Source organism: Bubalus kerabau, chromosome 13, assembly GCF_029407905.1.
Source record: "Bubalus kerabau isolate K-KA32 ecotype Philippines breed swamp buffalo chromosome 13, PCC_UOA_SB_1v2, whole genome shotgun sequence".
In the NCBI taxonomy this organism is placed as follows: domain Eukaryota; kingdom Metazoa; phylum Chordata; class Mammalia; order Artiodactyla; family Bovidae; genus Bubalus; species Bubalus kerabau.
This window is the reverse complement of record NC_073636.1, coordinates 33,842,071-33,858,785: the sequence shown is the minus strand read 5'-3', so window position 1 is coordinate 33,858,785 and position 16,715 is coordinate 33,842,071. Positions and strand designations below refer to the sequence as shown.

The following is a 16,715-nucleotide window of genomic DNA, read 5'->3' as shown; positions in this document are numbered from 1 at the left end:
TACCTGCTGTAGCCAACACAGCTTATTCATACAATTTAAGTAACACCGACAACAAAACTTCATATAATACCAGAAATATGAAGGAGTAAAGACTAAAACATATGATCTTGATTGTGAAATAAATGAAAATTATTGTTTTCATGTGTTCTAGTGTTAAATAATTAAAGAAACAATGTGGAGTGAAAAAACCTATCTCCATTTATTCACAAGGCTTTTATTTTTTAAACTAGCACAACCAACCATTACCTTCTCTGATAATAAACACAAAATTACAACAAGTATTCTCACACTAATTAATCATAAAGCACTAGATTCATGGTTTTTGTTTTACATAACTTGATTATAAAATAAAAAGCAATGTAGGAAGCGAGGGGGATTATTATGACATGTTGAGAAAACTATTCCCAAAAAACTATTTGCCAAGAAAAACACAGAAATATGTTTATTGAAGAGGCATAAACAGAATGACACTCAACGGGTCTAACTCTTAAAAAGATTCTGTCTTAAACAGGTTGACACCACAAAAATTATGATAACTGGAAGCAGTTTAAAACCATGAATCAGTAGTTACACTGAGTTTTCAGACTATCAGCCGACAGGACTACAGAATTACAAGAAAATATTTTCATGAGTTTTTAAAATACTACTAGAGCTTCAGTACACAACAATTTTATGAGAGGAATCTGCCAAGAAAACTAGATGAGAAAAAAAGAATGTACCTTTTCATTAGTATAGTCACTGGTATATAAGGTATGCCCACGTTCATCCACCTCTTCTGACCAACCCCTTGGAGGAGAACCACACTGACTATCTGACTGGCTGTGACAAATGCTGTGGTAGTTTTCTTCTGATGAAAAAAGCTACAAATAGTCAGAAACATAAGGATTGTTCTTCTTTGAATATATATATACAGCAGTTGAAAATCTAAGCAATTGACTTTATTTGGCTATACATACTAAAAGATCTTGAATATATTCAAGTAGTTAATTTTCAAAACAAATTGTTTAGTCTTTTTAATGGTACACTGTAAGTGGTGCGGGGGAAATTAATAAGTTATTATGTTGCATTAATGCAAGCCTACAAATATTCACTGTAATGAAACTGAAAACAATGTTTTCAGACTGAGAGATAAAAATGCTACCTTCTACGTTGTGCTACCTTCAACTGAAATCAGGTTAAAAAATGATGGGGATAGAGCAAATGTATGTACACACATTTATGTGTAAGCAAAGTAGGAGGTAAGGGCTCTTCATTAGACTGAGATACTTGAAAATTTCACCTATTAATTGCAAGTTCCTAGCCAAACACCCAGCAGAAAGTGCTTAATAAATATATCTTGAGGTAATTTTTTTAAAGTGTGTGGGATGGGAGAGGGGAGGAAAAGACACTAGCTCTGTAACACTGTATTTTATTTTCTAATTGATCATAAAGTTTTCCTGACTCACTCAACACAAATGCTTGTTAAAAACTATTCAAAACTATACTTTAAAAGAAAGAAAAAAAAAATTGAATGAATTCAAACATAACACCGAAAAATTAAGAAATTCAGTGTAATATTTACTGGGCTAATTCTGCAAATGACCCTTCCAGGGTCACATTCAGGTAAAACAGTTTCTACAATTACATCTACTCAATAGATCAAATTTTCTACCATCGTATTTGGTCTGAAACACTCAGATGTGTAGAGTCTCAATGTTGTACAAGTAACAAACATCCTAATGTGAGTAACATGTTCATAAAAACTGACAAAGACAACTTTATAGAAGTCTTGAATGGAGTGAGCTGTACATGTTCTGTAATAGCAGTGGTTTAAAAAAATGGAAAACCTAACTGAATCCTGAAAAATCAGGATTATTTTAATCCAATTGAGACCACTTAAAACATAAGCTAATATCAGAGAGGTACAATAAGAATCTTTTAGAAACAGAATAAAAGGCAATCTGTATGGAGAATATTATTCAGCCATTAAAAAAAAAAAAAGAAATTTAGTTATTTGTGACAACACGGATAGATTTTGAGGCCAGTATGTTAAATGAAATAACTTGCAGAAGAAAGACAAATACCCAGCGATCTCACTCACATGTGGAATGTGAAAACAAACCAAACAAGCAAGCTCATAGGCACAGAGAACAGACTGGTGGTTGACAGAGACATGGGCAATGGGTGAAGAGGGTCAGAAGGTACAGACTCCTAGTGACAAAACAAATTAAGTCCTGAGGATGGAATCTACAGCATGGTTACAGAGTTAATAATACAACACTGCACGTTTGAAATTTGCTAAAAGAGTAGATCTTAAAAGTTCTCATTCCCAGAAAAAAAAATTCTGTAACTATGTATGGTGACAGATATTAACTAGGTTTATTGTGATCATTTTGGCAATATATACAAATGTCACATCATATTACATCACAATTTTTTCCAAAACCATCAAGGAGCAAGAGGTTAAGAAATACTCAGGAACAAAACTAACTGGAAGCATGAATCCAGATCGGTAAGGAGAATAAAAAGGCAGCATTCTCTGAGAAGGCATTTGCCAAACCTTGAGCTAAAACATTAGTTTTCAAGACCATGCAGACGTGCTGGGGAACAGGACTTGGGACAATGTTAAGGCAGGGAGTCCCACAATAAAGACAGGGGACCCCAAAGAATTATACCTGCAGATTATAGGGTAAACCAGAAACAAATCTTGTCCCTCTACTGCACACTAGGAAAATCACAGGAATAACTGGGGGAAATCAGGGGAGAACCCAACAAGCTAGTCTTTATGCATTCAAATTACTACTACCTAGGTGGCCTAGGGAAACTAAAACTGAAAATTTAGTTTCAAATGTTCATAGGATACTAGTTTCCCCAGGCACCTGAAAGAAACACAAGGATAGCCTCTCTGAAGGAAACTTTCAAAGTTAGCATTTAAGATTTGTTATCTATGATTTCCAACAACTATCATCTCACATTAAAACATACACACACGATACGAAACAAACAGCATGAGCAAGAGTCAGCAGAAAAACAACATATTCAGACTCTTAAAGACTTTATATACTGAAATAATCAAAAATAAAGTAGAAAATAAGATCCAAGAAAAATATGACAAATAAATGCAATATACGATCATTCACTGGATCCTTTACTGCAGGAATAAAAAACATAAAGGATATTAACTAACCAGTGAGAAACACTGAATATTAACTTTGTATTAAATAATATTCAGATATTAAATTTCTTGGATGTGATAAATGCATTTTTCAATATGTTTTCAATTTATTTTACTGGAAAAAGTCCTTATACTTAGAGAATAAAACATTACATTGTCTGGACAAATGATTCAGAATAAAATAATTAGTGGAGATAGAAGGGTGAAAGGAGGTAGAAAGAAATGTGTGCAACTTTTGAAGTCCACGCGCCCTAGAGTCCCAGCTCCGCAGAGAAGCCACCGCAGTGAGACGCCTGCACACCGCAACTAGAGAGTAGCCCCTGCTCACCGCAACTAGAGAGAGCCCGCGTGAAGCAACGAAGACCCAGGCCAGTAAAGAAGAAAGAAAAGAAACCAGGCAAATGTGGTGAAATGGTAACAACTTGTACATCCAGATGAAGGGTGCGTGCATACAGGGGCTCAATGTGCTATTCTTTCCACTTTTCTGTATGTTTCACAATTTTCAAACTAGTAACATGGGTAGCTCCCCCAAACAAATTAAAAATAACACATCTTTTAAGTTCAAGGGTTGGTTTAATATCAAATAAACACACATGATGAAGAGAGAAACAGCAAACAGGAGCCTAACTTGAAAATGACTGAAGACAAAGCACGGAGAGGGACAGCAATAAAATGTTAAGTATAACAGAAATCAAGAAACATGACTAACAGAGTAAGCAGATTAAACATTTATCTAATCAAAGTCCCAAAATGAGAGGAAAGAGAAAATGAGACAGGAGCTGTATATAGATAATGCATATAGATATATAGGAATTTTCCAGAGCTAATCAAAGGTAGAAACTCCTCAAATTTGGGATTCCCAAAAAGCCTGGTCAGGAAATAAAAAAAGATAACTTCACCTAATCACATCACAGTGAAATTACAGGCTCAAGGTCCTCAAAGCCTCCTGCAAGAAGAGACCTACAGACTGAATTGTGCATATTAATAACAGAAGCCTGAAAACATGAGAGTAAGTCTCAAGGAACTGGGAAAAAAACAAAAAGCAAACAATCACCTTAGAAATGTGTACCAGTAAAGACAGTCTTGAAAAATAAAGAAAAATAAATTTCCAGGCAAATGAAAACCAAGACTCTTTCACTAATGGAGGCTCACCAAGGAAATTTAAAGGTATGGATATGTACTTAAGGCAGTAAAAAAATTATTCAAGATAATGTAATCTGCCTAAGAAATCTGAAAAAGAAAGTGGTAAGTATGAGGATTAATTTTAAGCTCTCCATGTACAACAGTGGGGCTTCCCTGGTGGCTCAGTGGTAAAGAACCCACCTGCCAAGCAGGAGGCATGGGTTCAATCCCTGGGCTGGGAAGATCCCCTGAAGAAGGAAATGGCAACCCACTCCAGTATTCTTGCCAAGAGGAGAGGAGCTTAGTGGGCTACTGTCCATGGGATCACCAAAGAGCTGGACATGAATTAGTCACTAAACAACAAATGTACAACAGTCATGGGGGGCAAAGGGGACTAGAAAATGGAAATAAACAACAGCAAAGAGCCCCACAGCACTTAAAGAGTTCTCGGAGGGTTTCAAGGAGCAAGAGGATGCTGATTAATTGTAGATGTTGACACATACGCTGGTTACAGCTTCTAAGGTAGCATTTCTTAGCAGCAGCAGCACGGACAGTCAGGGCCAGATTATTTCTCGTGGTGGGAGCTGTCGTGTGAATCACAGGATGCATGATAGTTTCTCTGGCCTCTACCCATGAGACGCTGGTAACCCTTCCTGAGCTGTAACAACTCAGAACATCCCCAGACACTGCCTAATGTTCCCTGCAGACAAAACTGCCCTAGGTGAGAACCACTGTTCTAGGGCAACCACTAAAATAACAAGCTTCTGAGTTAGAATGAAAGAGAGGCTTTTCCCACTTGAACCCCAATAAGATAACAGTACTGAAAGAAGCTCAAGAAGATCTGAACCCCCAATAACAGGGAGAACACAGAAAGACACAAGAGCCACAGAACTCTGGAGGCTGAGAAGCAGATGAACAAAAACCTAAATTATCCACAAAGCAAGGAGAATCTAAACGGGTGGGGGATGGGGTGGCACTGAGGAGGAAAGATGAAATCCAACAAGTTTACACAGCAATGTCTTCAAATGGCTCGGGTTCCTCCTGGAACCGAGGTACTAAACTGAGGACTGAGATAGCCAGGATCCCCTTTTCATGCCAGGCCACCAGTGTGCACCCTCCATTCCCGCAGAAGCAGCACAGGGACTGATTCCCTCTCAAGAGGAATTCTGAGCTGGGAAACAACAGGCACAACTGGAACACGGGTACCAAACAGAAAGAGGGGAGACTAATGGGCTGTGTATGAAATAAATGCTGCTACCAACACCCTGGGCAGCTCTTACTGGCCAGTGTTCCGACTTCTGCAGACTGGTCAGTCTGAAATGGAAGACCTCACGGTTCCAACACTGGAGACATCCAACATGCAGCTGACCAAGATCACCATAAAGTCAAGTTCAAAATGCCTTGCAATTGTGAGAAAAAATGATATCCAACCTAGAATTCTGCACTCAGGCAAACTCTCAATTAAATGTGAGAGTACAGTGTCAACATTTTCACACACATGGTCTCAGTTTTACCTCCATACGCAGCCTTTCTCAAGAAGTTACTGGAAGGTGTGCCCTGGCCACTCTAGAAACACCTATTTTTATACAATATGTGCAGAGAATAGAGGTGTGAGCTCAGACTGCGATTTACAGATCACTCCCATCTAGTCTCTGAAGCTAACAGAAACCTAAGAAAGGCTATTTTTCAAGTTTCCGTGCATACTTTAAATCCCTTTATTCTATAATTTAGCCATTTCCCTAATTCTTCCAAATGATAAGACTTGACCTTATTATGACATGTAGGACAACTTACTTTCAAATCTTTCTAGACACACAAATTCAAATCACTTCCCTAACACTTCTCTTATTATAGTAACGCATGAACAATTTCTCACTAACCCTCCACCTCATTCCTCAACTCTGAAAGTATTAATACAAGCTACCACCAAAGCACAGCTATAAATAACCAACTGAAAAATAGGACAAGAGGAGGGGTTATTAACTATACAAAGCTCTTAGACTCTGCTAAAGACAGGATGTGCTGCCTGATTTCTCCAGCTCCTACCTAGCTGGAGTTCTGTTTCTGCTGTACAAGTCAGCTGCTCTAAGAGCAGGTGTCCTGTGCGTGTGCAGGCACTGCCGTCTACCACACAGCGGGATGTAACTCCATGCCATCCATCCTACCCAGGCTTCTCTGCACATCTGCACAGTCCCAGGGAATCTGTGGCCAATTCATTGCACTGCCCTCCAGGGGGATCGGGGGGTAAAGGGGTGTGTGTGTGTGGATGGGGGGGTGGGGGTGTGTATGTGTGGGTAGAGGGGGGTGTGTGTGTGTGTGTGTGTGTGTGTGTCGCACCGCCCTCCAGGGGTGTGTGTGTGTGTTCCACTGAGTATGTGTGTCTGTGTGTATGTCTGTGTGTGTGTCTATGAAACCAAGGTTGGGGAAATGGTAATGGACACCTGTCAGAGAAAATGATGATTTTAGGGACTTCCCTGGTAGTTCAGTGGTTAAGATCCACACTTCCACTGCAGGTGCACAGAATCGATCCCTGGTAGGGGAACTAAGATCCCACAAGCTACATGGCATGGCCAAAAAAAACAGAAAACAACCAGCCAATCAAGAAATAATATTTTTAGAGTGAACTATCAGACTTAGAGGATGTTCAGCCTGTAGCAAAGGACTTCTATTATACTTATTTCCCCTACACAGACATAAAAAGTGATCTTGTACCTCTAACAAAAACTGAGAAGTATCTTGCCAGTCCCATCAAATCATAAAGAAAAGCATCAAATAACTGGGTTTTTGTTTGGCTAAATCACATCACATATTTTCTTCCCTTCTTTTTCTAAAAAAAATCTAACTGCTTTGGCAATGACAATGACTGGATTAGTATCTTCTAGCATGTGAGGGAAACCAAGGGCAATAGGCAACATTAACCCAGTTAACTCTAGACAAGTAAGCATGCCACAGGGCTAGCTGCTGTCTACTATCTACACACTAGGAAGCAACAAGCAGTAATATGATAAAACTTGGAAAGAAGATTTAGTATCTTAGAGATTTCAAAGGTTAGAAGCAAACCTATTTACTTCTCTGAGGAACAAAAAGAGAAAAAGCTCCGTAACTCACTGGTTGACCCCCTAGCTCCTCATACCTCTTGATCCCCTGGACTCTGGGAATCTCCTTTGCTTGTGTTCGTATCTCGAGTCCAACGAGGGGGTTTCCAAGTTCTTTCCTGTGTACCTCTGTTATAGTAATAACAACGCCCTGAACTATCTTTATGAGTTTCCCATTCTCCATTAATCTGAATTGCTGGGCTTCCGGGGAGCGGGGGAAGAGCCGACTGGGATATCTTCAGTTCCTGCAGGTTAGCGTAGACGGGAGAATCAGGTCGCCCTTGATTTGGAGGTGTCGTTGCCTATGAAAGATTTGAAATATCCATGTTTACACATGTATAATGCTTATAAATAAAAATTAAATAAAACATGAGATTTATAAACATAAATACAAATTCATTTTAAAACATATATGGAGATGTGTATATATATTAAAGGAAATGAGAATTTAAGTTTTAATGTTCATAGTTTGAAAAAATAAGAATTTAACAGTTTTAATATTCATAGTTTGAAAAACAAACATAAAAGCTTTCAGAAGAACCCAGAGTGTACTTAATCACTTCCCCTCACCCTGACAGCACACTCAACTAGCAGTCGGGAGCGGTGGGCTCCAGTTTAAGATCTGGACTGACAAGCTGCAAAACCACAGACTAGATCGCTTCATCTCTATGAAACAGAACTGTTTAATCTCTGTAAGTGAGGAAATTGGATTAAACCACTTAGGTCTCCACTGGCTCTAAAACTCCACGAATTTAAAGCAATTTTTAAAATACAAAACGTCTTACACAGAAGTCAGCACTTACTCAGAAAACTATGAAAAAATTTTATATCCTAAGCTCTAATATTAAATCAAGAATATAAGTAAAAGATAAAGGAGAGATAGTAGTACTTCAGCCAAGAATTTACCACATACTACTCCTTCCCAGTTATAATTTCGCAGTGTGTGTGTGTGCGTGTGTGTGCTCAGTCGCTCAGTTGTGCCTGGCTCTTTTTGACCTTATGGATTGTAGCTTGCAAGGTTCCTCTGTCCATGGGATTTTTCAGGCAAGAATATTGGACTGGGTTGCTATTTCCTTTTTCCAACTAATGTTCCCAACTCAGGGATCCAACCTGTGTCTCTTATATCTCCTGCATTGGCAGGTGGATTCTTTACCACTGAGCCACCTGGGTGGGAAGCCTGTTTCTCAGTAGCGCTAAACAAATCTTTATTCTCTTCTTAGTTTATTTATATGTGAAATTCCTAAGAGCAGAAAAAACAACTAGCTGTAACTCTGATTTACATTTAATTTCATTTACATTAACTTACAATTAATTTACATTTTAATTTCAACTTTCAGTTTTACATTTATTTGTAAATGTCTCACTAGATGTCAGTCAAGAGCAGAATACTCTTCACACACTTTGCATAAGGACCTTGTAAACTGCACTAAGAGTTATAGCTGCTGAAAGAATAAGCACATATCTAAGAACACATTTTTATGTTGGGTACTTGTGTATATTAGCTTTCCTTTTACAACAGTTTCTCAGCCTTGGCATCACTAACATTTGGGGACAGATCCTTTTTTATAGGGGGCTATCCTGTGCAGGACATTATGTCCACTAGCACCTCCGGCCTCCACCTACTCAGTGACAGCGGTTTCCTCCCACTGTGACCATTCAAGAGTCTCCAGATGCGGCCAAATGTTCTGTGGGGACATCACTGCCCCTGGTTGAGAACCACTGCTTTGCCATATTAATCTGAGAACCACTCAGATGTCCCATTACTTCTACAATATACCAGAGTTTTATGAATATCTGAAAACACTGAATTTTTTAAAGGGGGGAAATGTGAATGTATACACCGAATCAATTTTATTGAAATTAAAGCTCTTTAACTTCTAAAATATCATTTACTTATAAATTAATTATAATGACTCTAAATCACAGAATAAGCTTTAAAAAAAAGAAAATAGTAAAAATAACCCAAGACATGAATACATTTATAAAATGGTTACCTTTAGTCTTTTTACACATGGTAATTATGCAAATACTCTATTGAGTGATACTAATGAGACCATTTTCCTATAAAGGTCAGCTTTGAATTTAGACTATCACCAAACAGCCATCTTTCTATGAATAAAATCTATCCATGAAGACAGATTTCCATGTATTTCATTTCCAGACTAATTCCATATCCTGTTGAATTAGCCAGGGTAACAATGCTTCTCTGACTAAAACAAACTCTGTTAATATAACAAACAATTCTACATAGTAAATCATTTCCTAGGAACTTATCTAGAAAATTCAACAAGAGTTAAAGAAGCTCTTTGCCCCTGGTACTTTACTAAACTTGGGGAAATAAAGATGCCAAGAAATAGCCGTTTTCTAAATGATTTTACAACACATGCTACTATAACTTTGAGAAATAACTAATTAACTAACTTCTGTTTAGACAATTCAGTTTTTCCAATCTAAAAAAAGTGAAATGCTTTAACAAGTTTATAATGCTAGCATAATTCTGAAACAAAAGCAGAGAACTAAGTGAAATAAAAGTATAAACCAATCTTATTTACAAATGGAAATGAAAATATACTCAATAAATCATTAGCATTCAAATCTAGCACTGCAGTAAATAAATCAGGAAAAAGCAGAGACGCTGAGGATCTGTCTTCAGAAAATCTATTACTGTAATTCTTTACATTAATATAATGACTTGATCACCACCAATGCCAACCAAGTTACTGATAAAATTCAACATGGATTAAGGATAAAACTCTTAGCAAGTGAACAGGTGATGCCTCCTTAAAATGACTACAAATTATTCAAAATAAACATCATACTCAGCAAGGTACTGCTAAGAAAGTAGCATTTTCATTAAAGTCCAGAATAATTCCAGGATGCCAAATATCATTGTTTTTATTCAACAAATGTACTAAGATAGGAAATGTACTAAGATGCAAAAAAAAAAAAAAGTGAACTCCTAAGTACTCGAAGGAAAACAACCCTGATATTTGTCACTGATGTAACCAATATTTAAAAACCTAAGCCTATGAAAAGTACTAAGAAGCTGACTAAGTTGGCCAGTAAGATGATCATTTGGTCAGTTCCCAACAGATGAACAATGACAAATTAGAAAATACAACAGAATTTTTAAAATTTCATCTACACTAAGAGAAGTGTTAAAACACTTACAAGTAAGCTTTTAAAAAAAAAAAAAGAGGAATACTTATAAAACTTTCCTCAGGTACCCAAAATTATATTAATACTTACATGTTACTCCTCCAAAAATTAATCTATAAATTCTACAGATTCAATGCAATGTTTGGCATGCATTATAGTTAGTTCACAGTCTTACAGGCAGTAGCCCTGAGGGAAATTTACTGAATGAACAAGCGAACAAACAAGTGAACAAAAGAATGCAAACACATATACCCCAGTAAAAGCAGAATTGAAAAACTCGGAGCTGGTTACATGTGATAAAGATAGGTGACCAGGAAAACATCCACATTTCTATCTGGGAACAAGGATGGACAATCATGTCGTCATTTAAGACAGGAACTATCTAAAAGTGGACTGACAGTCAAGCATTCCGCAGTGCAAAGGTTACAAATATTGAGTTTTAAAATGTCTTGTCTTCTAGGACCTCTAATATAGTAAAAGAAAGTGAAACAAAGATCCTTTAAATGCATAATAGACATACTGTTAGAGCTACATGTGGGAGAGTGTGGGAGCAAAAAATGAAGAGGCCTGGAAACAAGGAAATAAGCCTCAAAAATGAACACGGAAGTATTAGCCAAGTCAAAGCTGTGGATACAGGAAGCTGCAAGAACAAACATTTTAAAAAAAGCACGGTGTGGTCGGGAGGATGCCACCTGAGAGGGCAGGTGATAGGAGCAACACGAGAAAGATATAAAGAGAAGCGAACGTCTAATAAGGAGATTTGTGTGTTGTGTTCAAAGGCAGATGTCGCCCAGCAGCATTTAAGGAATTACTGGACAAGTTAAGCCAGGAAGCACATTCTGATTTAAAATTTAGAAATACTGCAGATTTTAGATGAACACAACTAGAGGCAGCAATCAGTTAGGAGGTCAGTAACAGACTGAAGATGAGAACTGCAACTAGACAAGGAGAGCAGGAATGGAGAAGCAGGGCTAGGTGCAAGAAGAGATTAGAAAGTCAAATTAACGTGCAGAGTGTATGTCTGTCTGTGGGAAGCTTGTTTTTTGGTGTGTGTTTAACCATGGGTTAAATAACACTGAGATGAAGAATAGGACACAGAAAGACAGAGGAGTTCCACTTACATTGCAGTAGGTCAGTACTCCTTTTAAAAGTCTGGGTGGAAATGCTCGGACTATCAGGTAGACAGATTGAGAGCTCAGTACAGAAATCAGTGCTAAAAATATAAAAGTCATCAGCGAACAGATGGGGCCCCAAACTTGAGAATACACAGAAGGAAAGAAGGGGTAACACAGACCCCTAGAGAATATTAAGCAGTTGCTTTATGAATTAAAATGAAAACACAGGTATCAAGTTAGCATGGGGTCTGGCAAAGGTGACTTTTGGTGGTAATATTACCATTACTGATGCAATTAATAAGGTACCAAGCAAAGTAGGAGGATCCAGTAAAGGAAACAGAAAGTCAGAAGTAGGCAGCCTCACAGGAAAAGATGGTATTTAAAAAGAAAAGGAACTAGCTTCCCTCTGAAGACTTCAATACAAGGGCCAGGAAGCAAACACTAGATTCAGGAGTTAAGAAGCCATTAAAAGACACCAGCTTCCAGCCAGGAGGATCCAAAATCATGTTCCTGCCATGAACAACTAGAAAAGTAAATAAAATACAGGAAACGAGTATTTTCAGGCCTTATACCACAAAACAAGCAGCTCAGAACTACGATCCCTAAGAAGGATCGAAGAAGGATCGAGAAGAAACGAAGGACAAGCACCAACCGACCCCAGAACTTCCGCTTGGAGGCAGTTTCCAGAACTCAAGGGGAAACCAAGAGTCTAGGAATCTTAGCAACACAACAGAGATACAGGCTAGCAAATTACCACTTAAGGTAATAAACGAAATAATACAAGAAATGAAAACATAAATTGGGGTTCCCTGGTAGTTCAGTGGCTAAGACTCTGCACTCCCAATGCAGGGGGCCTGGGTTCAAACCCTGGTCAGGGAACTAGGTGCCACATGCCACAACTGAAGAGTTCACACGCCACAACTAAAAGACCCCACATGTCAAAATTAAGACCTGGCACAGCCAAATAAATAATAATTAAACTAAAATAAATATTTTTTTAAAAAAAGAAAGAAAATACATAAATATCAAACACTGAGGAGAAAGGAAAAGGAGAAAAGAATAGACCCTAATTTTTTTAAATCAGAGAATCTTCAAAACTGATAAACCAAGAAACAGAGACAAGAGTTATGTCTGAAATCAAGAAATGTAACAGCAATCTAAGTAGATCATACAATTAGAAGAGGTTTATTGACAATGGACAAATGGTAAAACTTCAATATTTCACACTCTAATTTACCACTAAATGTTTGGACAGATGTTCATTTGAAATGTTGTTCATTTGCTGTTACAAATAGTTTCAGCAGAAATAAGAACTTTGTTTTTCTAACAAACTAACTCCAAACTTAGATCTGAAAAAGGAAATGGCAACCCACTCCAGTACTCTTGCCTGCAAATCCCACTGACAGAGGAGCCTGGTGGGCTACAGCCCACAGGGTCTCAAAGAGTTGGACACGACTGAACGATTGAGTACAAACTTATGATCAACTTAAACCTTCAATTTCCAAAATGTATAGAAAGAGAACAGAAGAGGGCTCAGTGTTTTTAATATTCCGATCATGGCAAAAAGACACTGTCCCTGTTTATTACCAACTGTTTAAACGACAGAAAAATTCAAGGGAACTACCACTCATTGATCAAGAACAAGTTTCCTCAAGAACTCTTGAAAATTTAAATTCTTGGTAGAAAAAATACTTAGAATGAAGTACCAAATTTATGCTTACATGTACACAAAACATGTACTGACTACAACAAGGGATGGTTCCATAATTACATACCATTTTTTCCTGGTGAACCAAAACTATGGGTTTTTAAATGAACATAATGCTGGTGAAGATGAATGTTAACTCCAGTTTATTGCTGGTGATTTTAGCCAGCTGAACCCTTTTGGAAAACATTTTGACAGTATGTTTCAAAAGCTTTTAAAAATATTTTCAGGAAAAAGGGGAGACAAAAAAATCTATACATAGAAAAAAATTTCCTGCAAAGATGTTTATTCCAATGTTATTTATCAGAAATAAATGAGACACAATCTAAATGTCCAACAACAGAAGAATAGTTAAGTAAATAATGATCTAATATATGAGGCAATACCGTAAAAGCAATGAAATGTTAATGGTTTCTGAACATGACAAAAAAATTTTTATGAGGTTAATCAGAAAAGCAAAATAGAAACGTGCATTTCACTTCCAACTTAAAATTTTAAAGTATAAAGAAAAAAAAGTTCATAAACATTATGGGTCTCTGACAAGGCTTTCACTCAGATCTAATGGAGAGATCGAAAGTTTTACAGACAAGCAAAAGGGAAGAGTTCAGTACCAAATCAGCTTTACAAGAAATGTTAAAGGGACTTCTCTTAAGCAAAAAAGGTTACAACTAGAAACATGAAAATTATGAAAGGTAAAGGCAAATATACAGGAAAGGAAGTAAATCAACTTCATAGGAAAGTTAAAAGACAAAAGTAGTAAAATCATCTATATTCACAGTAAGTGATACAAAACAGGAAAAGGTGTAAAATATGATGTCAAAAACAGTAAATGTGGGAGAGTCGGGAGTAAAAATGCAGGGTTCGTAAAATGTGTTTAGAGATCAGCAACTTAAAATAATCATCTACAGACAGACAAATATAAACTTCACGGTAACCACAAAACCAAAAATCTACAAAAGTACACATAGAAAAGAGAAAAGAATTCAAACACAGCAATAAAGAAGCCAGAAAGTCACAAGGAAAGAAAAGATAGAAATACTAAGTCAGTATGTTGTGTAACAGGACCTAATGAATTGCTGTAGGTCAATTATACTTCAAACAAACAAACTCACTGAAAGAGATCAGATTTGTGGCTGCCAGAGGCAGAGGAAATTGGATGAAGGTGGTCAAAAGCTGTAAGATAAAGAAGTACTAGGAACGCAATGTACAACATGATAAATATAATTAACAGTGCTGCATGTTATATAAAAGTTAGAGTAAATTCTAAGTTCTCATCACAAAAAAACAATTTTTTTCTATTTGTTTAATTTTGTATCTGTATGAGAAGATGGATGTTCACTAAACTTACTGTGATAATCACCTCATGATGTATGTAAACCAAATCATTATAATATATACCCTTAAACATATACAGTACCATATGTCAACAATATCTCAATAAAATCAGAGGAAAAAATTCAAAAGTTACAATTTTAAAAAATCAGTTTTCTTGGGAATTCCCTGGTAGTCCAGGGGTTAAGACTCCATGCTTCCAATGCAGGGGCACGAATTCTATCTCTAGTCAGGGAACTAAGATCCCACATGCCGTGCAGCAGGGCCAAAAAAAAAGTTATAGTGAGTTTATACACAGACTCATCACATCAGCTCCAAACACATGGTAGTGACAGGAAAAAGAAAAAACTAAGAAGGGAGGGAAAGGAAAAAAGTGTTGGGGGTGGGGGGGGAAATCTCTATTTTTAAGTACCCTTTGTGCTTTTTATGTGTACTATTGTTCAGAAGATACTCAATCTTTCTAAATGGACTTATGGCAAACCAGTTCCCTGGTCCAATATGCTTGAACTATGAAAAAAGTGAAAGTGTTAGTCGCTCAACTGTGTCCAACTCTCTGGGACCCCAAGGACTGTAGGTAGCCCACCTGAATCCTCTGTCCATGGAATTCTCTGGCTAAGAATACTGAAGTGGGTTGCCATTCCGTTCTCCAGGGGATCTTCCCAACCCAGGGATCAAACTTGGGTCTCCTGCATTGCAGGCAAATTCTTTACTGTCTGGGCCAGCAAAATATATATATGGAGAAGGCAATGGCACCCCACTCCAGTACTCTTGCCTGGAAAATCCCATGGACGGAGGGCCTGGTGGGCTGTAGTCCATGGGGTCACTGAGAGTCAGACATGACTGAGCGACTTCACTTTCACTTTTCACTTCCATGCATTGGAGAAGGAAATGGCAACCCACTCCAGTGTTCTTGCCTGGAGAATCCCAGGGACAGGGGAGCCTCGTGGGCTGCCGTCTATGGGGTCGCACAGAGTCAGACATGACTGAAGCAACTTAGCAGCATATATACATATATATATACACATATATATATATATAAAAGTTAAAAGACAATTCTTAAAGTCTATACCACCAATCACTTCTTACTCAGCATATAATTCAAAGGAAATAAGAAGTACTTCCAATACATGAATGAAAAATCAGTTTTCAAATATATAACTTATTATACGATTAAACTGAACAAACATCAACTGTTCATGAATTGCCACCAACAAAAATAAGTGGATTTTCCATACAAAAAAAAAAAAAACAACTTCAAAAAGAGAACAAAGAAACAAAGTTAATTTTATGGGTCATACCTGTCATTAATTAACAACTGAACTGGGACCAGTATCTCTGCACATGACCCAATTTGGTATTTAAAAAAAGATCTGGCCTGTTCCACTTTTATCCATACACAGATGAAAACAGTCTTCCCACTATCCACAGAAAGGAAAAGTTGGGGAACCACATACAAAGAAGGTAACTTTAAACTTCAATTGTGCCTGAATCCTTACTTTAATAGCAAAAATACTGAAGAGTTGTCCTCTTTGACATTAGCTCAATAACTGCTTGTAAAATAAATTTTAGAGAACAGAATACATATTAGCTATACCTCTTGTTTCTTAACTAGTAAGAGCTATGCTACTCTGTACTAATACTTCAGTATTAAGTATTATATCTACCTTACCATAAATGCTGAATTATATTACTGAATAATCAGTATAAGTCCCTGCAACCTATAATCATACCTTTATATTTAGATTTATGGGAGGAAAAATACATTTATCAAAGCATCAGACTCCAAAATAGAATTTTAATTACTTTTTAAATTCTATTTAATTCATGTGGAAAATGACATTTACTGCCTTTGGTAATTTACCTGTTTAAACTCTGCTTTACCATAATTGCTAATTATAATAACATTAGAGCCAGTTAGCAGAATGAGGACAAAAAGAAAAAAAAATTGTCAACAAGCCAATGTTCAGTTAAAATAGAAGTGAAATTTTAGTGTCACAACTGAAAACTTCATATCAATTTTAAACTGAAAAACC

General features: G+C 37.1%; 1 protein-coding gene and 1 non-coding gene across 8 annotated transcripts in view; one reads left to right on the top strand and one right to left on the bottom strand.

Moving 5' to 3' along the window:
- Positions 1-16,715, bottom strand: part of ARHGAP12 (Rho GTPase activating protein 12) — a 147,429-nt gene that overhangs the window by 50,567 nt on the left and 80,147 nt on the right. For 6 of the 7 annotated variants that reach the window (XM_055543973.1, XM_055543971.1, XM_055543977.1 and 3 more), the window contains 2 exons: positions 7,410-7,673; positions 720-860 (listed from right to left, as the gene is read on the bottom strand). In XM_055543973.1, the coding sequence (XP_055399948.1) occupies positions 720-860; positions 7,410-7,673 (405 nt within the window). The remainder of the gene's footprint in view (positions 1-719; positions 861-7,409; positions 7,674-16,715) is intronic. The other variant, XM_055543978.1, reaches the window with a different exon arrangement.
- On the top strand, positions 12,452-12,524 carry TRNAG-CCC (transfer RNA glycine (anticodon CCC)). The gene has a single exon. It is a non-coding gene; the product is annotated as a tRNA-Gly (tRNA).